We start from the raw sequence: 23,502 nt of genomic DNA on the forward strand, positions 1-23,502 counted from the left end.
GAGAGAGCTAGATAGAGCTCTTAAGGATAGCGGAGTCAGGGGGGTATGGGGAGAAGGCAGGAACGGGGTACTGATTGAGAATGATCAGCCATGATCACATTGAATGGCGGTGCTGGCTCGAAGGGCCGAATGGCCTCCTCCTGCACCTATTGTCTATTGTCTATTGTCTAAAGGGCATGTTTCCATACTGTAACTCTAAACTAAACTAAACATGTACCGACCAGGGAACTTTCTCTTTTTTCGTGCTTCCCTCCTACCTGGAGACGTACTGATTGGGTCGTCTTACCCCTGATACCAGTAGATGGATGGTCGCGGGTGAATGCGAGGATGACTAATCTGTGCAGATGCTGGTCCTTGCTCAGTCCCATGCTGCCGGGGCTGCCTTTCATTCAAGCATCTTTCCATCGCCCTGCATGGTGCCCAGCGTGTAATTGGATGTCGTTTCCACTTACATGCCCGGCCAGCTGAGTCGAGCACCGCCCCGGGCAGGAGCAGCACAACGCACATCGAGAACAGAACAAAGCGCACAGCCAGAAAGAGCAGGCAGCAAAGGACAACGGCCACAGTTTAAGAATAAGGGGTAGGCCATTTAGAACCGAGATGAGGAAAAACTTTTTCAGTCAGAGAGTTGTGAATCTGTAGAATTCTCTGCCTCAGAAGGCAGTGGAGGCCAATTCTCTGAATGCATTCAAGAGAGAGCTGGATAGAGCTCTTAAGGATAGCGGAGTCAGGGGGTATGGGGAGAAGGCAGGAACGGGGTACTGATTGAGAATGATCAGCCATGATCACGTTGAATGGCGGTGCTGGCTCGAAGGGCCGAATGGCCTCCTCCTGCACCTATTGTCTATTGTCTATTGGCTGCAAAGCACAGCTCACACAGAACACAAGGGCGCCAGGTACAAAGGACTCAGAGAAGAAGCATACCGAATAGTGAAAGGCCTGGATAGAGTGGATGTGGAGAGCAGGTTTTCACCAGAGTCATAGAGTGATACAGTGTGGAAACAGGCTCTTCGGCCCAACTCACCCACACCGGCCAACATGTTCCAACTACACTAGTCATAGAGTGATACAGTGTGGAAACAGGCCCTTCTGCCCAACTCACCCACACCGGCCAACAATGTCCCAGCTACCCTAGTCCCACTTGCCCGCGCTTGGTCCATATCCCTCCAAACCTGTCCTATCCATGTACCTGTCCAACTGTTTCTTAAACGATGGGATAGTTCCAGCCTCAACTACCTCCTCTGGCAGCTCGTTCCATGCACCCACCGCCCTCTGTGTGAAAAGGTCACCCCTCGGATTCCTATTAAATCTTTTCCCCTTCACCTTGAACCTATGTCCTCTGGTCCTCGATTCCCCTACTCTGGGTAAAAGACACTTTTACCCAGAGTATGGTCCATGGCTAGCGTGGACTCGGTGGGCCGAAGGACCTGTTTCCTTGCTGTATCTTTAAAGTTCTGATGATAGATCTTCAACCTAAAACATTCACTCTTCCCCCAGATGCTGCCTGACCTGATGAGAGTTTCCAGCATTCCCAGCATATTTTTAAAAGCTACAAAGAGTTTTGAAGTGATGAAACCTCAGATGACGCCCCTTCAATCCAGGCAGTGTGCAGTTGCTAAGGTGACTGCACTATTTCCAGTCTTATAAACTAGCATCTCAAATATATCTCACCAGAGAATTTATTGATTGAAAGATACAACGTGGAAACAGGCCCTTCGGCCCACCGATTCCATGCCGACCATGGGATAACAGTTCACACTAGTTCTGTGTTATCCCACTTTCTCTTCTAATTTACAGACGCCAATTAACCTACAAACCCACACCTTTTTTTGACATATTCTGTACTCCTGAGAAATATATTCCACTCTTTGTATCTGCTCTATCTATTGTACTTGAGTTTGACTTGGTTGTATCCATTTTGTGGGTTTATCTGATCTATTTCGATAGCAGCAAAACAATCATTTTCACTGTACCTCGGTACAAAATAAACCTAATTAAGCTGGATTTCTAATTACTGCTTGATTTTGACAATATTTTTAATATACATCTAAAATGCCCTTAAATGGATCCTCTTTAATCCTCGGCACCAATTTCATCATCTCTCTTAGCCATCGTGATTTTCTGTTTAAGTGTGACCTGTCTACACTTGTTCTATGTTGTCACACTTTCTCATCCACTCCCTACACACAAGGGGAAATTTACAGAGGGGCCGATTAACCTCCAAACCCACACGTCTTTGGGATGTGGGAGGAAGCCGGAGCACCCGGAGGAAACCTACGTGGTCGCAGTGAGAACATGCAAACTCCACACAGGCAGCACCCGAGGTCAGGATCGAACCTGCGTCTCTGGTGCTGTGAGGCAGCAAATCTACCAGCTGCGCCACCGTGCCGCCTATAAACTATTAAACTATTAAAATTTTCAATTTAAAAAAGGGTCCATTAACTGGAGAAAGATTTTGAGATCAACGTAGCAAATCAGTAGAGATGACTCACCTGGTCAGCATGGCTGAGTTGGGCCGAAGGGCCTGTTTACTTGCAGTGTGACTCTGTGACACAATCATGCAAAAGCAACAGAGAATCACCCACCATTCAACAAGGGCCTGGTTAGCAAGGACGGGGGCACACTGCCATCTGATGGTCTATAAAATCAAGTGCAGCACCTTTGAGTTGATGCTCTTCTTCTTGCGTTTGAGGCAGCAGACGTTATGAAGCTGTTTCTGCTGCCTCTGTTTGTTGTCGTTCGCCTGACTGAGGTCAGTTGACAGGGCTCACCACGGGGAGGTCGACAACACGAGCCCCTTTGAGTTGATGAATTCATTAATAACCCAAGAACTACGCATCTGATAAATTCTGACTGTCATATGTTGAAAGAATGGAGCGACTAGGCTTGTATACATTGGAATTTAGAAGGATGAGAGGGGATCTTATCGAAACGTATAAGATTATTAAGGGGTTGGACACGTTAGAGGCAGGAAACATGTTCCCAATGTTGGGGGAGTCCAGAACAAGGGACCACAGTTTAAGAATAAGGGGTAGGCCATTTAGAACTGAGATGAGGAAAACCTTTTTCAGTCAGAGAGTTGTGAATCTTTGGAATTCTCTGCCTCAGAAAGCAGTGGAGGCCAATTCTCTGAATGCATTCAAGAGAGAGCTAGATAGAGCTCTTAAGGATAGCGGAGTCAGGGGGTATGGGGAGAAGGCAGGAACGGGGTACTGATTGAGAATGATCAGCCGTGATCACATTGAATGGTGGTGCTGGCTCGAAGGGCCGAATGGCCTACTCCTGCACCTATTGTCCATTGTCTTTTGGAGGGAGGGGGAGGGGAGGGAGGAGGAAGGGGGGAGGGGAGGGGGGGGGGGAGGAGAGGGTGCTGCACCAATGCAGGAGAGGTTTGGGCCCTACGGGTCCACTTGGTCTAGTAGTATATATTAGTATGGATAAATAATACTAATGGTTCTTCCCTGTACAGAGTCAAGTGAATTTATTTGAACCCACACTTGTCTTAAATCCGTGCACCTGTGACTTTGGGGATCATTGCTAGTATTATTGTCTTGTTGCCTGACACTCATGTATTTTCACTTTAATCATGAGCAGAAGCCCTGTTCAATTTTTCACCCTAAGCATTGTTATTTTACAGATCAATATATTTGATTTCCATACCTTTGGACTTTGTAAGAATTTCAAATCTGTCTGAAAAACAAATTTGCTGTTGTAGCTGTTCCAATGCTTGTGCAAGGTGAATCTGAGGATCAGAACTAGGCCATTCGGCCCATCAAGTCTACTCCGCCACTCAATCTTGGCTGATCGTAATCTCCCTCCTACAACCCCATTCTCCTGCCTTCTCCCCATAACCCCTGACAACTGAATAGAAACTTAACAAAGAGGTGCAGGAGGAGGCCATTCGGCCCTTCGAGCCAGCACCGCCATTCAATATGATCATGGCTGATCATCCAGAATCAGTACCCCGTTCCTGCTTTCTCCCCATATCCCTTAAATCCGTTAGCCCTAAGAGCTTTATCTGTAAGAGCTAAACTTACAAATTTAGTCAAAAAGAATAACGAAACAGATGTGAAATTTAGGAAGATGAAATCAGAGAGGGGCTTTGAGAAATATACTGGACCCTGGAGGGAACTTAAACAGAAAATAAGGACGACGAAAAGAGGTCCTGAAATTGGTGCCTAGGATTTCTAAAAATCCATTTAAGGGCATTTTATATGTATATCCCTCTGGAAGGCCACTCTGGACTGTCAAAGCAGCCACAGCCAGACATAAAAACAGCTTTTTCCCCCCACGAGCAGTAGCTCTACTCAATAACCAAAAGTCTGTAGCCTCCTTTTTGCTCTGGTATTTTATTTCATTCACATGTTTAAACTATAATGTTGTATTGTTAATGTTTTAATGTTTTATGCTTTATTCGTAATTGTTTACTGTATGTTCGTGTTGTTACTTGCGAGTGGAGCACCGAGGCACATTCCTTGTATGTGCACATACTTGGCCAATAAACTTATTCAATTCAATTCAATATTAAAAAATATTGTCAGGTTGAACATATAAAGCACAAAATCAAACAGTAATTAGTAATCAGGAACAATTGATTATTTTCATCCGAAAAATTATTAATCGCTGTTGCACCTGAAGGAAAATATTTAGCCAACTGTGGATGGAATAGACAATAGACACTAGGTGCAGGAGGAGGCCCAACCCTTATTCTTAAACTGTGGCCCCTTGTTCTGGATTCCCCCAACATTGGGAACATGTTTCCTGCCTCTAACGTGTCCAACCCCTTAATAATCTTATACGTTTCGATAAAATCCCCTCTCCTCCCCCTTCCCTCCCCCTTAACCCCCCTGATCCTCCCCTCTCCCTCCCTAGGAGATAGATTTAAACTTTAAATTGTGAATAACTTTAAAAATATAACACCGATTTCAATGAAACTTCTTCCATTAGCACCAAAGGTGTTGACGGTGAGTAAGGTGGGCCTAAAATTGTCACGCTGTCGTGTACCGTTTTGGCTGTTCAGGAACAAACAAACAAACAAGAGTTTTAGTATATAGATAGATTAGAATATAGAACAGTACAGCACAGGAACAGGCCCTTCGACAATGTCTGTGCCGAACACCATGCCAAGTTAAACTAATCTCCTCTGCCTGCACATGATCCATATCCCCCCATACCCACCAAAGCCTTAAACGCCATTGTTGTATCTGCTCCAGGCACCCACCACCCTCTGTGTAAAAACATCCGAGCACATCTCCTTTAAACTTTGCCCCTCTCGCCTTAGACCTATGACCTTTAGTCTTTGACATTTCCACCCAGGGAGAAATGTTCTGACTGTCTACCTTATCTTATACCCCTCATGATTTTATGTGCTTCCACCAGGTCTCCCCTCGGCCTCCGACGCTCTAGAGTCTGACAGTCCAAGTCTGTCCCACCTCTCCTTGTACCCTCTTATCCAGGCAGTATTCTGGTAAACCTCTTCGGCACCCTCTCCAAAGCTTCCACCTTCCTCCTGCTTTGGGGCGGCCAGAAATTCACGCAATCCTGCAAATGCGGCCCAATGCAAAGCCGGCATCATGACTTCCTATTAAGCAAGAGCTTAAAATGCGGAACAGATTTTGGTCTGTTATTATTCTTGCTGCTGGAGGAAGGGATGCATGCCAGCCAGCTTTTATTGAGATAGATTCTTGCAAATATTTCGTGCCAATCCTGGCTGCCACTTGCATTCTTCCACCGAGACCGAAAACAAAGATTAGATGCAGTGGTTTCCGCTCCAAATGCCTGACTACTTCTGTCCCAAATCAATAACAATTCTGTTGATCTACTCGATTTTCCACAGATGTGCCTTTAATAAATGTAAGGATATGTCCGTGCTCTGTGTGTGGATGTGAGAATGTAAGGAGAATGGGATTAGACTTTACAGATAGTGTGGAAACAGGCCATATGGCCCACCGAGTCTGCATCGACCAGCGATCACCCCGAACACTCACACTATCCTACACGCAAGGGACGATTCACAATTTTACTGAAGCCAATTAACCTACAAACCTGTACGTCTTTGGCGTGAGGGAAGAAACCGGAGCACCCGGAGAAAACCCACGTGGTCACAGGAGGAACGGGGAACGTACAAACTCCGTACAGGATGGAACCCGGGTCTCTGGCACTGTGAGGCAGCAACTCTACCGCTGCGCCACCGTACGCCCCCAGATTAATATAGGACCATCGTAAATGGGTGCTTGTTGGCCATCACAGATTCGATGGACTGAAGGGCCTATTTCCTGCTGTATCACTTCGTGACTCAGCAGGCCAGATAAAATTGATCGCATCTTCACTTAATGTTTTTGTCAATAGCTTAACACTTATTCCTGCTGTAAAAATGTGCTGTTTTGTCCCATGGCCTTCGTTATCTGTGCCTTGAAACTCCCTTGTGGGATAGTGTTAGGCGTGATACATAGTCCACGGAATTAATTTTGGATACAGGTGACTCAACTGGATAATGCATTTGGAACTCTTCACAGGATAAATTGCCACACAATTATCTGCCTGTAGCCAAGAGAAGTCTTGTACTGGCAGCTTCAATTCCAAGCACTCTGCCTTTTCAATCTGCCCGCATTACTGTTTCCAGCTGTGTCACATTTAATGGCTTCTTTGGTCAATATTGCACGCACATCCTTTCGCCTTTTGGATTTAGTTTCGTTTAGAGATACAGCACGAAAACAGGCCTTTCGGCCCACCGAGTCCGCACCCACCAGCGATCCCCGCATGTTAACATTATCCTACATCCTGTGTAGGATAATTTTTACACTTACACCAGGAATAGGGACAATTTTTACACTTACACCAAGCCAATTAACCTACGAACCTGCACGTCTTTGGAGTGTGGGAGGAAACTGAAGATCTCGGAGGAAACTCATGTGGTCAGGGGGAGAACGTACAAACTCCGTACAGACAGCGCCCGTAGTCAGGATGGAACCCGGGTCTCCGGCGCTGTGAGGCAGCAACTCTACTGCTGCGCCACCATGCCGCTCATTAGGGGAGAATGAATCACATCCAATACAGAATCTTAACCCAGCACTATTGACTGAATTCAGGAGACAAGAATGAGTGAATTATGAATTCAAGAATCACGAATCTACACTTTAGGGGTAATTTACAGAGATCGATAAACCTACACGCCCGCACGTCTTTGGGATGTGGGAGGAAACCGGAGCATCCAGAGGGAACCCACGCGATCACGGGGAGAAGGTGCAAAGTCCACACAGATATTTAACGCCTGTTAGTACTGATTCCTCAAATAGAAATGTCCCATTTTGTTCCCCTTTGTCACGTTTTCAATTGATTGAAAGGTACAGCATGGAAACAGGCCCTTCGGCCCACCGAGTCCAAGCTGACCATCGATCACCCATTCACACTAGTTCTGTGTTATCCCACTTTCTCATCCACTCCCTACACAGTAGGAGCAATTTACAGAGGGCCAATCAACCTACAAACCCACATGCTTTTGGGATGTGGGAGGAAACCGGAGCACCCGGAGGAAACCCACGCAGTCACAGGGAGAACGTGCAAACTCCACACAGACAGCACCCAAGGTCAGGACCGAACCTGGGTCTCAGACGCTGTGAGGCAGCAGCTCTACTAGCTACGCCTATGTGCCACAAACTATTTAATTACGATCATTCATACATAAGCACACAAAGAAGATGGAAGGGGAAATACGCAAAGTACTGGAGGAACTCAGGGGGTCAGGCAGTATCTGTGGAGGGAATGAACGAGCGACGTTTCAGTTCAGGACTCTTCAGAAGAAGGAACCCGACCTGAAACGTCATCTGTCCTTTCCCTCCACAGATGTTAGGTGACTCGCAGATGTTAGGTGACTCCTCCAGCACTTTGTGTCTTTTGCTCAAGATTCCAGCATCTGCAGTTCCTCGTGTCGTCGGTAACCCTTAGTTTGACGCTGGAAAGATAAATAACAATTGTGCAGCCAGTGGTAAATAAGCATTGATGCAGAGTTTATGAATTATTCCCTTCAGGAACACACAGTCCCGCAGGTTTGATCCTGTTAATGAAACTCTGCTCCCCGCCATAAACTAAATGGGTTCCATCACAAGCAGAATTAAACGCCAGCAGAAATAAAGACCAGGTCACAATAATGCAAACACAGGTAACTTTAGAGCGGAATACTTTTTAATCAGTGCTAAATAAATAAAATAGCTGATGTGGTGGCCCCGATACTGATGGTACTCCACACACAGTTAATTTAGCACCCTAAACTGAACAACAATGTCCCAATCATACTCGGGAGCTGTGCACATCACGGTCGATCATCTGGAGGCTTTTTCCGGGCCTCAGCATCTTTTTTGAACTCTTCAAACTTCTTGTAGATATTTGGAATCTAAAAAAAGAGATCAAAAGATTGAGAGGTAAGCTTTCTAACATCCGCAGTTCATGAATTCTAGGTTCAGAACTTGGCCATTCGGCCCATCAAGTCTACTCCGCCATTCAATCATGGCTGATCTATCTCTCCCTCCTAACCCCATTCTCCTGCCTTCTCCCCATAACCCCTGGCACCCGTACTGATCAAGAATCCATCCATCTCTGCCTTAAAAATATCCACTTACTTGGCCTCCACAGCCTTAAGTGGCAATGAAATCCAGATTCACCACCCTCTGACTAAATAAATTCCTCCTCATCTCCTTCCTAAAGGAACGTCCTTTTATTCGGAGGCTGTGGCCTCTGGTCCTAGACTCTCACACCTGTGGAAACATCCTCTCCACATCCACTCTATTCCAGGCCTTTCACTTTTCAGTAAGTTTCAATGTCCCCCTAGTGAGTAAATACTCACCTCTACTCTGGCCAAGGAAGACCTAAAGACATGACTAATTTTGTCTGAACAAAAGTCCTGACCGGAAACGTTGCCTGCCCAATCCCTCCACAGGTGCTGCCTGACCCGCTGAGTTACTCCAACACTTTGTGCTGGATTTGAGAACAGCTCTATAAAGAATTGCAGAGAGTTGCGGATTTAGCCCAGTCAACCACACAGACCACAATCCCCACCATCGACCCCATCTACACTTCACGCTGCCTCAGGAAAGCAGCCGACATAATCAGAGACTTGTCCCTGTCCCACCCCGGTCATTTCATCTTCTCCCCGCTCCTGTCCAGCAGAAGATACAGAAGCTTGAAAGCGCGCACCACCAGACTCAGGAACAGCTTCTTCCCCTCTGTTATCAGGCTTCTGAACGGCCCTTCCATAAGCTAGGGTACCGTCCGATTCACCTCTACCCCATTGCGGACATTGGACTCTGTCCAATGAACTGATGCTCTGCAATCCTGAGAACTAGATTAGTTTCTTGCTCTTTACCTATTGTGCTGGAATTTGTCAATCGGTTAATATCCATTGACGGCCTCCACAGCCTTCTGTGGCAATGAATTCCACAGATTCACCACCCTCGGACTAAATAAATTCCTCCTTATCTCCTTCCTAAAGGAACGTCCTTTTCTGAGCTGTGGCCTCTGGTCCTAGACTCTCACACCTGTCTGCCTGACCCGCTGAGTTTACTCCAACACTTTGTGCTTGGTTTGGAAACAGCTCCGTAAGAAATTGCAGAGAATTGCGAAGGTAGTCCAGTCCAACTCTCCCCCTCTCCCTCTCTCTCTCTCATATAGTTTTGCTCAAATTTCCAGCATCTGCAGTTCCTTGTGTCTCTCTTGATTTAGACAAGGCTTATTGTTCAGCTCATTGGCACTCCCTCTATGGAGGTTGGGTAACAGCTCCTGGCTTTACACGGTTTATTCCCAATTAAAATTATAGCGTAGGTGCATAAAGAATTATAGCGTAGGTGCATAATGGCAATGAAGTATACTACCAAATCTTGAAATAAAAAGGTGATATTACAACTCTGTATTGGAGAGGGTGCAGAAGTGGTTTTCCAGAATGCTGCCTGGATTAGAGGCTATCACCTACAAGGAGAGGTTGGACAAATTTGGGTTGTGTTCTCTGTGGTCTTAGAGGCTGTGGGGAGGCCTGATAGAAATAAATAACCTTTTATCCCAGGGTGGAAATGTCACACACTGCAAGGCATAACTTTAAGCTGAGCTTTAAGGTGGGCTTTGAGGTGAGCTTGGAGGTGAGCTTGGAGGTGAGCTTGGAGGTGAGCTTGGAGGTGAGCTTGGAGGTGAGCTTGGAAGTGGGCTTTGAGGTGAGCTTGGAGGTGAGCTTGGAGGTGAGCTTTAAGGTGAGCATTAAGGTGAGCTTTAAGGTGTCACAAAAGGCTGTGGAGGCTGTCAATGGATATATTTAAGGCAGAGATAGATAAATTCTTGATTAGTACGAATGTCAGGGATTATAGGGAAAAGGCAGGAGAATGGGGTTGGGGGGAGAGATAGATCAGCCATGATTGAAGGGAGGAGTAGACTTGATGGACCGAATGGCCTAATTCTGCTCCTATCACTTATGAGAGGAACAAAGTTCAGGGCAGGTTTGATTTTACACAGAGGGTGGTGGGTACCTGGAATGTGTTGTCAGGGGATGGTAGTGAAGGCAGATATGATAGTGGTGTTAAAAGTCTTTTGAGTAGGTAGCTGGATATGCAGAGGCAGACAGAGGAGATTATTTCAGCTTGGCATCATGTTCAGCACGGCTTATCCTGGTCCAGGTGAAAATAATTACACATGAAATTTTATGATTCTCAGTCAATACTTGATTGCAAGAACAAATATATAGTTATAAAACATAACTAACACACTGAGTGAGGCCCACCGGAAATTGGAGGAACAGCACCTCGTATTTCGCCTGGGCAGCTTGCAGCCCAGCGGTATGAACATTGACTTCTCCAACTTTAGATAGTTCCTCTGTCCCTCTCTTCCCCTCCCCCTTCCCAGATCTTCCTCTATCTTCCTGTCTCCACCTATATCCTTCCTTTGTCCCGCCCCCCCCTGACATCAGTCTGAAGAAGGGTCTTGACCGATTCCTTCTCTCCCGAGATGCTGCCTGACCTGCTGAGGTACTCCAGCATTTTGTGAATAAATACCTTCACTGAGTTTAGATATCCTCAACTGATATGAAGTTATTCTTGTAACTTAGGATAACTGACAAATGTGGCCTTCATAAACATACCTGATAATTCTGGGCCAGATACATTCCCACAAAGTTTCCAAGCGTAAACCCAACCTGAAAGAAAAAACACACAGCATCAGTTCAAAGTAAATCACTCCCTCAATGACACGACTAAAATACTTGGTTTCAATACACAAAAGTGTTCTCCGTCATCCAATGTTTAAATGGAGGGCCTACTGAGATTTTAAAAGATAGACACGTCATAAATAGTGCCTTGTAGACACAAAATGCTGGAGTAACTCAGCGGGTCAGGCAGCATCTCTGGAGAGAAGGAATGGGTGACGTTTCGGGTCGAGACCCTTCTTCAGACTGATGTCAGGGGAGGGGGCGTCACGCCCCGAAATGTCACCCATTCCTTCTCTCCAGAGACGCTGCCTGACCCGCTGAGTTACTCCAGCAATTTGTGTCTGCCTTCGATTTTAACCAGCATCTGCAGTTCTTTCCCTACATAAATAATGCCTGCAACATGCCCTCAAACGGTTCTGGAGACAAATATAAAGAGGCAAGGAACAAAGCTCTGGAGGAACTCAGCAGGTCAAGCAGCATCCACGGAGGCATCTCGTAGAGACAGTGGTTTAGTTTGAACAATGGAGGCAGTGGGATGGTCGGCGTTTCAGGGTAAGATCCTATATCAGGTCTGAGTGTCGAGGGGAGAGGGAGGGGTGTGTCAGAGTCTGGTGGACAATAGGTGGAACCAGATAAGAGAAGGATGGTGGGGCAGATGGAAGCAGGTGGGGGAGGACAATGGATTTTTGTAACAGGAGGAGGGGTAGAACATGGAACAGTACAGCACAGGCCCTTCGGCCCAAGATGTCTGTGTCGAACATGATGCTAAGTTAAATTCATTTTAGTTTCGTTTAGTTTAGAAATACAGTGTGGAAATAGGCTCTTCGGCCCACAGAGTGCAGGCTGCCCAATGATCGCCCGTACGCTGGATCTACGCTACACACTAGCTACAAATCTGCAAATCTTTGGAATGCAAGAGGAACATCTCTGCCTGCACACACTCCTTATCCCTCCATTGGCTGCATATCCATGGAAAAGATGAACAAGGGGATAACACATCTGGAAGGAGTGGTGGAAATGTCAAAGGAACGTACGTTGGGGGCAGAATCAAATGTTCATTCAGATGTTCTGAGTTCCAGGTTTCTGAATCAGGCCTTCCAGCACTTGCATATTTTGGTTTCGCATTACAGTGAAAGGGAGGGGATCCTTGATGTTTCCAAAGAGTTGTTGTTATAAATTTCATTTTGAGCCAAAAATTCTGAAAATATTTGTCAACCAGCATTCTTAAGAGAGCCTTTTAATAGACAATAGACAACAGGTGCAGGAGTAGGCCATTCGGCCCTTCGAGCCAGCACCGCCATTCAATGTGATCATGGCTGATCATTCTCAATCAGTAACTGTCTGCTCCCTCATCACTGCTCATGTATAACTCGACAGCAATCCAGGATCAGTGTATGCCTGTAGTCCACACTGGCGGAAAATCATCTCCCTCCCTCTCCCCTCCCCAAGATTCAGCAAGTCTCTGACGACTTACAAACTTCTGCAGATGCCCCATAGAAAGCCTACCATCCAGCTGCATCACAGCTTGGTTTGGGAACAGCTCTACCCAAAACCGCAAGAAATACTGTGTTGGAAAGAACTGCAGATGCTGGTTTAAATCAAAGGTAGACACAAAATGCTGGAGTAACTCAGCGGGACAGGCAGCATCTCAGGAGAGAAGGAATGGGTGACGTTTCGGGTCGAGACCCTTCTTCAGACTGAAGAAGGGTTTCGACCCGAAACGTCACCCATTCCTCAGTACACGTGACAATGATAAACCTGAATCCCTACCTCCCGTTCATTTTACACCATGGTTTGTTTAGATAGCTCGGCCCCAAAGCTTTGAAATTCCCCCTCATTCACTCCGCCCTCTATTCTCATTTTAAATGATTTTTTAAAAGCTGCTTGTGTTCCAAGATCCCTCTCTTAATAGCTCACATGCCACCCACCCAATTCTGTCTCACAGGGCTCTTGGGATGTTTCCCTCCATTAAAACACGGAATCAAGACCCGAATTCTTGAAATAAATGCCCGAGGAGATGCAAAGGCAACAATTTCAAAATTCCTCTTTCTCTAATTTTCAGCTGCTTTGGATTAGTGGGTCTCAGTGCTGCTCCAATGACGAACACACAGCACACTGAGTCACAGCTCAGGGTGGAGCATATGCACTGGAAAATATTTATCAAACATCCAAAGCCAAGACTGTTCAAAAAGTTCAACATCCCCGTTTCAATTGGGAGCTGACTGAGAAGAGTATGTACATATTATTTGTACAAATTATAACATATGGTGATTGTTAAAGTAGCAAACCTACAATAATTCTGTCTTCTGACACCTTCTAAGTATTGGGTTAATTAGTTTTGACAAGAGCCGGAAAATATATGGCTATTTAGAGCCAGGACCAGAAAATATATATGGGAGTATTTACTCAGTAATTGTAAAATCCTCTGTCACAAAAACAAAGTGCCTATTTATAGTGCAACTGGTAGAGCCGCTGCCTCACAGTGTCAAAGACCCGGGTTCCATCCTGACCTCAGGGGCTGTCTATGTGGAGGTTGCACATTCTACCTGTGACCACGTGGGTTTCCTCTGGGGGCTCTGGTTTCTTCCCACGTCCCAAAGACGTGCGGGCTTGTAGGTTAATTGTCCCTCTGTAAATTATCCCTAGTTCGTAGGGATGGATGTGCAAGTGGGAGTAACTCAGCGGGTCAGGCAGCATCTCTGGAGAACATGGATGGGTGACCTTTAGAGTGCTGGAATAACTCAGTGGGTCAGGCAGCATCTGTGGGGAACATGGATAGGTGACGTTTCACAGAGTGCTGGTGTAACTCAGCGGGTCAGGCAGCATCCTGGGAGAACATGGATAGGTGACGTTTCACAGAGTGCTGGAGTAACTCAGCGGGTCAGGCAGCATCTCTGGAGAACATGGATAGGTGACGTTTCACAGAGTGCTGGAGTAACTCAGCGGGTCAGGCAGCATCCTGGGAGAACATGGATAGGTGACGTTTCACAGACTGCTGGAGTAACTCAATGGGTCAGGCAGCATCTCTGGGGAACATGGATAGGTGACGTTTCACAGAGTGCTGGTGTAACTCAGTGGGTCAGGGAGCATCTCTGGAGAACATGGATAGGTGACCTTTTCGGTCAAGATAACATTGCAACGTAATAGCCCAGAGAAAAAGTCCAATGAGGTAGGATAAAGATATGGACTAGTCTACAGTCAGATCTGCAAGTTTTAATTTAGTTTACACATTGTAAAAGCCCTCCGAGTCCACGCAGACAACAGACCAGAGTCCATATTGACCATCGATCACCTGTTTACACGTTCTATGTTGTCCCACTTTCACTCAAGCTTTCCACTCTCAACAGCCTTCTTCCACCTCAAAACATCGCCCGTCTCCGTCCATCCCTCTCCTCCACAGCTGCTGAAACCCTCATCCATGCCTTCATCACTTCCCGTCTGGACTACTGCAACAGCCTCCTCTATGGTTCACCCTCAAAAATCATCAACAAACTCCAACACATCCAGAACTCCGCTGCCTGTCTACTCACCCACTCCCCGATCCGTGACCATATCACCCCCGTCCTTTACAAGCTCCACTGGCTCCCCATCCCCCAGAGAATCCAGTACAAAATCCTCCTCATGACCTACAAAGCCCTCCATAACCTGGCCCCATCCTACCTGACTGACCTCCTCCACAGACACACTCCAACCCGTAACCTCCGCTCTGCTGCTGCAAACCTTCTGTCCCCCCCCCCCCATCCGGACCAAACTCAGATCCTGGGGGGCAGGGCTTTCTCCATCGCTGCTCCCACACTCTGGAACTCACTACCCCAAACCGTCAGAGACTCCTCCTCACTCACCACATTCAAAACATCACTGAAGTCTCACCTGTTCAGCACTGCCTTCAATCACTGACCGTTACCTCACCTTCTTTTTCCTTTCTCTTCGTTTACTTATTAATCTATTTATTTTCTTTTATGTTTTAGTAAACATTGTGAAGCGTCTTTGAGTGTTTAGAAAAGCGCTATATAAATGTAATGCATTATTATTATTATTATTAATATACACAGGGCAATTTACAGAGTCCAATTAACCTACAAACCCACATGTCTTTGGCCCAAAAGCTAATGCCATTTGTTTTTCAAATTCGTCTAAACCTTTCCTATCCATGTACCTGTTCCAAGTGCCCTTTCAATCTTGTTTATAGTAACTACCTCATTTGTACAGCTCGATCCTTATGCCCACCATGCTCAGTGTGAAAATGTGGTGCCTCAGGCTCCTATTAAATCATGCTCCTCGCCACACCATACATAAACCTATGTCCTTTGATTGTGGATTTTCCTACTCTGGCTAAAAAACTTGGTTTTACCCAGCAGTCCAACATCTGCAGTTCCTGGTGTCTACCCAGATGTTACACTGTCCCTCCCTCTCCCTCTCCCTCTCCCTCTGCCCCCCCCCCCCCCCCCCCCCCCATCCTTCCAACACTCGGTGTTTTTTACGCATGTACAAAATCTGCAGTTCTTGGTGTCTCCCTAGATGGTGTTTTATTCAGGAATCTAACATCTGCAGTTCCATATCTCCCCAGATGTTGTCCGTCCTCCGAGTCTCTCCAAACACTTGGTATTTTACTGCAGTGCAACATCTGCAGTTCCTGGGATATTGCCCATGCCCTAGTCCCTTCGACACTTTGTGTTTTACTCTGGAGTTCAACATCTGCAGTTCTTTGTCTCTCCAGATGTTGCCTGCCCTCTGAGTCCCTCCAACACAGAAGTCCAACATCTGCAGTTCTTTGCCCCCCCCCCCCCCACGAGCCCCTCCAACAGTTGGTATTAATAATAATAATATATCCCTTTATTTGTCCCACACTGGGGATATTTGCAGTGTTACAGCAGCAAAGTGGATAGCAAAAGACATTCATTATAAATAAAAATAAAGTTAAGGATAATTGTCGTCATTTACTGTGTTTTTTTAAATTGTTACTATTAACTGGTCTGTTGACTGGTCTGCTGGGAGCAGTGCTGATTGTGCAGTCTCACAGCAGCGGGAAGGAAGGACCTCCGATATCTCTCCTTTACACACTTGGGGTGAAGGAGTCTGTCACTGAAGGAGCTACTCAGCGCAGTGACAGTGTCCTGCATGGGGTGGGAGTCGTTGTCCAGCAGCGATGTTATCTTTGCCATCATCCTCCTCTCTCCCACCGCCTGCACTGAGTAGAGGGGGCAACCCAGGACAGAGCCGGCCTTCCTGACCAGCTTGTCGAGTCTCCTCCCCTCCGCCGCTGAGATGCTGCTGCTCCAGCAGACCACTCCATAGAAGATGGCCGATGCAACCACCGTGTTGTAGAAGGTCCTTAGGAGTGCCCCCTACACTCCAAACGACCTGAGACTCCTTAGCAGATAAAGTCTGCTCTGGCCCTTTTTGTACAGTGTATTGATATTTGACTCAGGAGTCGAACATCTGCAGTTCCATATCTCCCCAGATGTTGCCCACCCCGAGCCCCTCCAGCAGTTGGTATTTGACTCAGGAGTCGAACATCTGCAGTTCCATATCTCCCCAGATGTTGCCCACCCCGAGCCCCTCCAGCAGTTGGTATTTGACTCAGGAGTCCAACATCTGCAGTTCCATATCTCCCCAGATGTTGCCCACCCCGAGCCCCTCCAGCAGTTGGTATTTGACTCAGGAGTCCAACATCTGCAGTTCCATATCTCCCCAGATGTTGCCCACCCCGAGCCCCTCCAGCAGTTGGTATTTGACTCAGGAGTCCAACATCTGCAGTTCCATATCTCCCCAGATGTTGCCTGCCGCCTGAGTCCCTCCAACACTTGTGGATTTACTCAAGAATCCAAAATCTTTGTCTCCCCAGACGTTGCCTGCACCGGAGTCCCTGCAGCAACTTGGGGTTTGACCCAGGAGGCCAACATCTGCAGTCCCTTGTCTCCCCAGATGTTGAGTCTCTGCAGCAATTTGGTGTTTGACTCCCTCTGGTCAAACCGTTGCCTTTTAGCCCTCCAACAACCCTCCATCTTTCTCCACCAAGGTGCCAGACGCGGGCAGGAAGGTGCCCCGGCCCCCGTCCCCAGTGGGCGGCTACTCCCCCCAGGCCGCCCCCCTACTCACCAAGAACTGGAACATGCTGCACTCCGGGCCTCCTCCACACTAGGCCGCCGCCGTCTCCCAGCGACGCCTGCGCATGCGCGCCGCAGCCGCAACCGCCATCTTGGGAAGGTCGCCATCTCTCTTTGGGGAACGGAAGGGCGCCATCTTGGGAAAGTCGCTATCTTGGGAAGGTCGCCATCCTTTTACCTTCGGGAAGGAACGTCGCCATCTTGGGACGGTCGCGTCCTTTTAGCTTCGGGACGGAAGATCGCCATCTTGGGAAGGTCGCCATTCCTTTTATCTTCGGTGAGGATGGTTGCCATCTTGGGAAGGTCGCCATCCTTTTACTTCGGGAAGGAAGGTCGCCATCTTGGGAAGGTCGCCACCTTTTTATTTTCGGGAAGGCCGCCATCCTGGGACGGTCGCCATCCTTTTATCTTTGGGGAGGTCGCCATCTTGGGAAGGTCGCCGTCCTTTTATCTTCGGGAAGGTAGGTCGCCATCTTAGGAAGGTCGCCAACCCGCAGCAATGAACCAAGAGGGGTTTTGTTTTTCCACACACGTCATCCATCCATTCTCTCCATAGAAGCTGCCTGTCCCGCTGAGTTTACACCAGCATTTTGTGTCTACTGTGTATAAGCAGCATCTGCAGTTCCTATATATATATATATACATATATATATATACATATATATATATACATATATATATATACATATATATATATACATATATATATATACATATATATATATACATATATATATATACATATATATATATACATATATATATATACATATATATATATACATATATATATATACATATATATATATACATATATATATATACATATATATATATACATATATATATATACATATATATACACACATATATATACACACATATATATAGGAAGGAACTGCAGATGCCCCTTATACATCGAAGATAGACACAAAATATATAGGAAGATGTATAGAATATATATATATATATTTATGTGGTAGACACAAAATGCTGGAGTAATTCATCAGGACATTGTTGGAAGACATTGAGCAGGTGAGGGTGTGACCTTCCCAAGATGGCGTCGCGGGGCTGCCCTCACTCCTCGTCACTGCACGTCACGTCCGGGCGGGGGACAGCTGGTTTCCGGCTACAGCAGCGGAGCGCGATGGCGGACCGCGCACCTCTGCTCGAGCACCAGGAGGGCCCCGCCGTCACCCTCCCGCCCCCGGCCCCGGCACCCGCACCCGCCCGCGGCGACAGGTGGAGCCCGGGGCCGCCGCTGCTGCTGCCGCCACCACCCTGGGCGGCCGCCGATGCGGAGGATGATGAGGCGGAGGCGCGGGGCCCGGAGCGGGAGGAGGAGGAGGAGCAGGTGGTGGCCGTGTTCGTGGTCACCTTCGACACCAGAGCAGGTCGGTGCCGGGGCAGAGACACTGGGACAGGGGACACAGAGCCAGGGGCACTGGGACAGAGGGCCAGGGGGACTGGGACAGGGGACACAGAGCCAGGAGCACTGGGACAGAGGGACAGTGGATACTGGGGGACAGGGGCACTGGGACAGTGGATATTGGGGCACTGGGTCAGGGGCACTGCTGGGACAAGGGACACAGAGGGTCAGGGGCAGTGGACACTGGGACACTAGGGGGGGGCAGTGGCACTGGGGCAAGGGACAGGGAACACAGGGACGGGACGCGGGGGAACAGAGGGACACGGGGGGGACACAGACATGGGGAGGGGGACACGGACGGGGGGGGACTGTGAACGCATACGGTGGCAGTGGACGCACAGGGGAGGCACTGGGACGAGCAGGGACTGCACAGGAAAATGACTGCATGGGAGGTAGTTGGAAGATCGCTGGGGAAAAAGAGGGGGGCAAGGTGGGAGAGAACAGAGGGTGTGGAGGGAGGGGGTGGGTAAGGAGAGGGAGGATGGAGGGGAAGGAAAGAGGCCAAGGGTGAGAGAAGTGGGGTGGGTGGAGAAGGGAGGGGGTTGTAAGGGAAAGGGGTGGAGGGGTAGGTGAGGGGGTAGGGAAGTGAGAGGGACGAGAGGGAGAGGGTAGGGGAGTAAGGATGGAGGAGAAGGAGAGAGGATATTTGGTGGTGGGGGAGGACGATGTGAAATGCCTGTGGTGGTGGTGGTTAGGAGCCAGTGTTGAGAGTGGGGTGTGCATGACGAGCTGGGATACTGAGTTGATGCAGTGGGTGAGGGGCACCTTACCATATACTATTTGGAAGTGGCAGAAAAAGGATACCTATTTCTGAAAAATACAGTCTGAAGAAGGGTCTCGACCGAAATATCACTCATTCCTTCTCTCCAGAGATGCTGCCTGTCCCGCTGAGTTACTCCAGCATTTTGGTGTATTTCCGTTCAGTACTTCCACCTTCAGATGAGCGAGTCTGGGAGGAATTGGTTTGCGAGTCTTCTCCCATCTTGCCAGATGTTGCGCACTGCGGATCCACCTTGTATAACAAAGGAACTCGCGTCAGGTAGCATCTGTGGAGGGAAATGGACCATGATATTTGGGTCAGAATCCTATGTCAAGACTGGAGTTGAGCGCAGAAAGCTGTTAGGAAAAGGTGAGGGTAAGGGGTGGAGCATCCTTGTACCACTTAGAACAACACAGAAACAGGCCCTTTGGCCCACAATGTCTGTGCCGAACATACTGCCAACTTGAACTAGTCTCCTCTGCCTGCACATGAGCCAGTATTCCTCCATACTCCATACCAGTATTCCTCCATTCTCTGCCACAGAAGGTAGTTGAAGCCATTTCTTTGGCTATATTTAAGAGGGAGTTAGATGTGGCCCTTTTTGCTAAAGGGATCAGGGGGTATGGAAAGAAGGCAGGTACAGGTTACTGAGCTGGATGATCAGCCATGATCATATTGAATGGCGGTGCAGGCTCGAAGGGCCGAATGGCCTACTCCTGCACCTATTTTCTATGTTTCTATACCTTACATATACATATGTCTATCTAAAAATCACATAAACACCACAATTGTATCTACCTCCACCACTACTCTGTTTAAAAAAACTTGCCCCGCACATCTCCTTAAACTTTCTCCCTCCCACCTTAAAGCTATGCCCTCTAATCCTTGACATTTCCACCCTGGGGGAAAAAAGGTTCTAGTTGTCTTTTGTACGTTTGCCGCGTTAAGTTATATCAGATTGCTCCACAGTTTCTGACACTCTATAAATACTAACCCAAGTTGTTCCCCTCTATAGGTAATACACTCTAATTCAGCCAGCATTCTGGCAAACCTCTAACACCCTCTCCAAATCCTTCCTGGTAGTTGGAATTTCAAAGTGCCACAAGTACTTTCTGGCCCATTGCAGCTTTTAATCCCCTCCAGCTTCTGCCTGGCAAGGAGTGCAGAAGATCTTTCTATTACAAGAATGGAAACAAGGGGGTGGCATGAGAGTGAGAAGAATTGGATAGTCAGTGTTCCTCTTTCTCGCCAAATGTTGAACATTTGTACAAAAAGGGGAACTCGGTGGGTGAGGCAGATTCTGTGGAGAGAGATGGACATGGTGTTTTCAAGACTGGAGTAGAGGGGAGAAAGCTGGTAAGAAGTGAGGTGAAGGGGTGGTGTTCAAAGGAAGAAGAGTCGAAGCTTAGTTTGCAGTGTGAATATGTGAGTGTTTAGTAACAGGATGCTGGGTTTCTGTGTCCTGTGACATTGCATCATATTGTGATCTGGTCACATTGCCGAGAAGGTTGTGTGTCTTGCTTTGCCAAAAGAAATTGTAGCATGGGTAGGACTCCAGGCCAGCTGGGCTTGGCCTGGCTCCACTCCTGTGCTGGGCAGTGGAAAGTGCTTTGCTTCTTCTGCTTGGGTAAATGAATCAGCCTCGCATTCAGCAGCAGCCTACATGGCATGGGCATTGCTGCTATCACTTGTGAGTTTAAAAATAATTCCATTTTGCTGTATGTTGTGGTTGCCAGTTACATTACATAAGTCGTACTTATCACACCTACCCATGTATTTGTAGTAAAAAAACAAAAGCTAGACGGACGGGATACAATTGAGGGGGTGGGATCACTGGATCCACCTATCACTCACCAGGCTCTGTCCTGACTCCCTCTCTCTCCTCCAGCTTTCTCCCCCTCTACTCCAATCAGTCTGAAGAAGCTGCAGGAAGGAACTGCAGATGGTAGTTTACACAAAAGATAACCATAAAAAGCTGGCGTAACTCAGCGGGACAGGCAGCATCTCTGCCTGGTTGAGACCACAGGCAGCGACATTTTGGGTTGAGACCCTTCTTCTGCAGAAGGGTCTCAGCCCGAAACGTCACCCATTCCTTCTATCCAGAGATGCTGCCTGTCCTGCTGAGTCTTCTCGCTCTCATGCCACCCCTTTGTTTCCTTTCTTGTAATAGAAAGATCTTCTTGTAATAGAAAGATCTTACACCAGCATTTTGTGTCTATCTTCAGTTTAAAGAAGGGTGGTGTATTTTGCATTGAAGGCTGTATATAAATACAGGGTTGATCAAATTACAGAGTCTGAACTGAGTATTACGGGCTGTGCCTGGGTAATGAACCATTTCCCTTTTTACCGATGTCCATAAGTCACTTATCTTTTTCAAAAATACATGGAACTCACTGCATAGTAACTATGTCCCCACAGGGTTTCAATGAAAGGCACCAAAAGCACATAAGACCGATAAGATGTGTAGGGAAAAAACTGCAGATGCTGGTTTAAAGTGAAGGTAGACACAAAATGCTGGAGTAACTCAGCGGGTCAGGCAGCATCTCGGGAGAGAAGGAATGTTTCGGGTCAAGACCCTTCTTTAGACTGATGCTGGAATCTTGAGCAAAACACAAACACCCCAACGCTGGGAAACTCAGCAGGTCTGTGGATGGGACAGGCAGCCTGTGTGGATGGAAGGGACAGGCAGCCTGTGTGGATGGAAGGGACAGGCAGCCTGTGTGGATGGAAGGGACAGGCAGCCTGTGGACGGAAGGGACAGGCAGCCTGTGGACGGAAGGGACAGGCAGCCTGTGGATGGAAGGGACAGGCAGCCTGTGTGGATGGAAGGGACAGACAGCCTGTGTGGATGGAAGGGACAGACAGCCTGTGTGGATGGAAGGGACAGGCAGCCTGTGGACGGAAGGGACAGGCAGCCTGTGGACAGAAGGGACAGGCAGCCTGTGGATGGAAGGGACAGGCAGCCTGTGTGGATGGAAGGGACAGACAGCCTGTGTGGATGGAAGGGACAGACAGCCTGTGTGGATGGAAGGGACAGGCAGCCTGTGGATGGAAGGGACAGGCAGCCTGTGGATGGAAGGGACAGGCAGCCTGTGTGGATGGAAGGGACAGGCAGTCTGTGGATGGAAGGGACAGACAGCCTGTGTGGATGGAAGGGACAGACAGCCTGTGGATGGAAGGGACAGGCAGCCTGTGGATGGAAGGGACAGGCAGCCTGTGGATGGAAGGGACAGGCAGCCTGTGGATGGAAGGGACAGACAGCCTGTGTGGATGGAAGGGACAGACAGCCTGTGTGGATGGAAGGGACAGGCAGCCTGTGGATGGAAGGGACAGGCAGCCTGTGGATGGAAGGGACAGGCAGCCTGTGTGGATGGAAGGGACAGACAGCCTGTGTGGATGGAAGGGACAGACAGCCTGTGGATGGAAGGGACAGACAGCCTGTGTGGATGGAAGGGACAGACAGCCTGTGTGGATGGAAGGGACAGACAGCCTGTGGATGGAAGGGACAGACAGCCTGTGTGGAGGGGGTGAACAGGCAACCTGTGTGGAGGGAAGGGACAGGCAGCCTGTGTGGAGTGAATGAACAGGTGCATTTTGGGTCGGGACCCCTCTTTATATTAGTGGACTGTACCCTAGCTTAATAGTCAGATAACTGAGGGGCAGAAGCCATTCCTGAGCCTGGTAGTACATGGTTTCAATCTTTTGTATTTTCTGCCCAGTGGGAGTGGGGAGATTTAATTGGAACTGTTTCACTTGGAGTTTAGTTTATTGACACATGTAGTGAAGTACAGTGAAAAGCAGGGGTATTCTTAAGTAATCCTGAGGTGGCCTGTATGCCAAATAGTCCTAGAGTGATGCATTGTGGAAACAGGCCCATTGTCCCAACTTGCCAACACCGGCAACACTAGTCCCACCTGCCTGCGCTTGGTTCATATACCTCCAAACCTGTCCTATCCATGTACCTGCCTGTTTCTTAAATGATGGGATAGTCCCAGCCTCAACTACCTCCTCTGACAGCTCGTTCCAT

At 47.9% G+C, this 23,502-nt stretch overlaps 2 protein-coding genes across 2 annotated transcripts in view; one reads left to right on the forward strand and one right to left on the reverse strand.

Annotated features, from left to right (window-relative positions):
* Nucleotides 1-8,163: 8,163 nt before the first annotated feature.
* stmp1 (short transmembrane mitochondrial protein 1) lies at nt 8,164-17,367 on the reverse strand. Its single transcript, XM_078416469.1, has 3 exons — nt 17,279-17,367; nt 11,114-11,167; nt 8,164-8,389 (listed from the first exon to the last, which is right to left on the reverse strand). The coding sequence occupies exons 1-3, from the start codon at nt 17,291-17,293 to the stop codon at nt 8,309-8,311; spliced, it is 150 nt and encodes a 49-aa protein (XP_078272595.1). The 5' UTR covers nt 17,294-17,367; the 3' UTR covers nt 8,164-8,308.
* Nucleotides 17,368-18,426: 1,059 nt separating this feature from the next.
* The window catches only part of dennd11 (DENN domain containing 11), a 32,418-nt gene continuing 27,342 nt past the window's right edge, over nt 18,427-23,502 (forward strand). Inside the window, exon 1 of the mRNA XM_078416736.1 lies at nt 18,427-18,680. Within this exon, the coding sequence (XP_078272862.1) occupies nt 18,434-18,680 (247 nt within the window). The 5' untranslated portion in view covers nt 18,427-18,433. The remainder of the gene's footprint in view (nt 18,681-23,502) is intronic.

Source organism: Rhinoraja longicauda, chromosome 20 (assembly GCF_053455715.1).
Source record: "Rhinoraja longicauda isolate Sanriku21f chromosome 20, sRhiLon1.1, whole genome shotgun sequence".
NCBI classification, from domain to species: domain Eukaryota; kingdom Metazoa; phylum Chordata; class Chondrichthyes; order Rajiformes; family Arhynchobatidae; genus Rhinoraja; species Rhinoraja longicauda.

Bases quoted from the DNA above. Each gene is read 5' to 3' on its own strand.
- stmp1 (XM_078416469.1), bottom strand. The intron at 8,390-11,113 runs GTATGTTTATGA...CTCTTTTTTTAG, and splicing joins ATCTGGCCCAGAATTATCAG to ATTCCAAATATCTACAAGAA.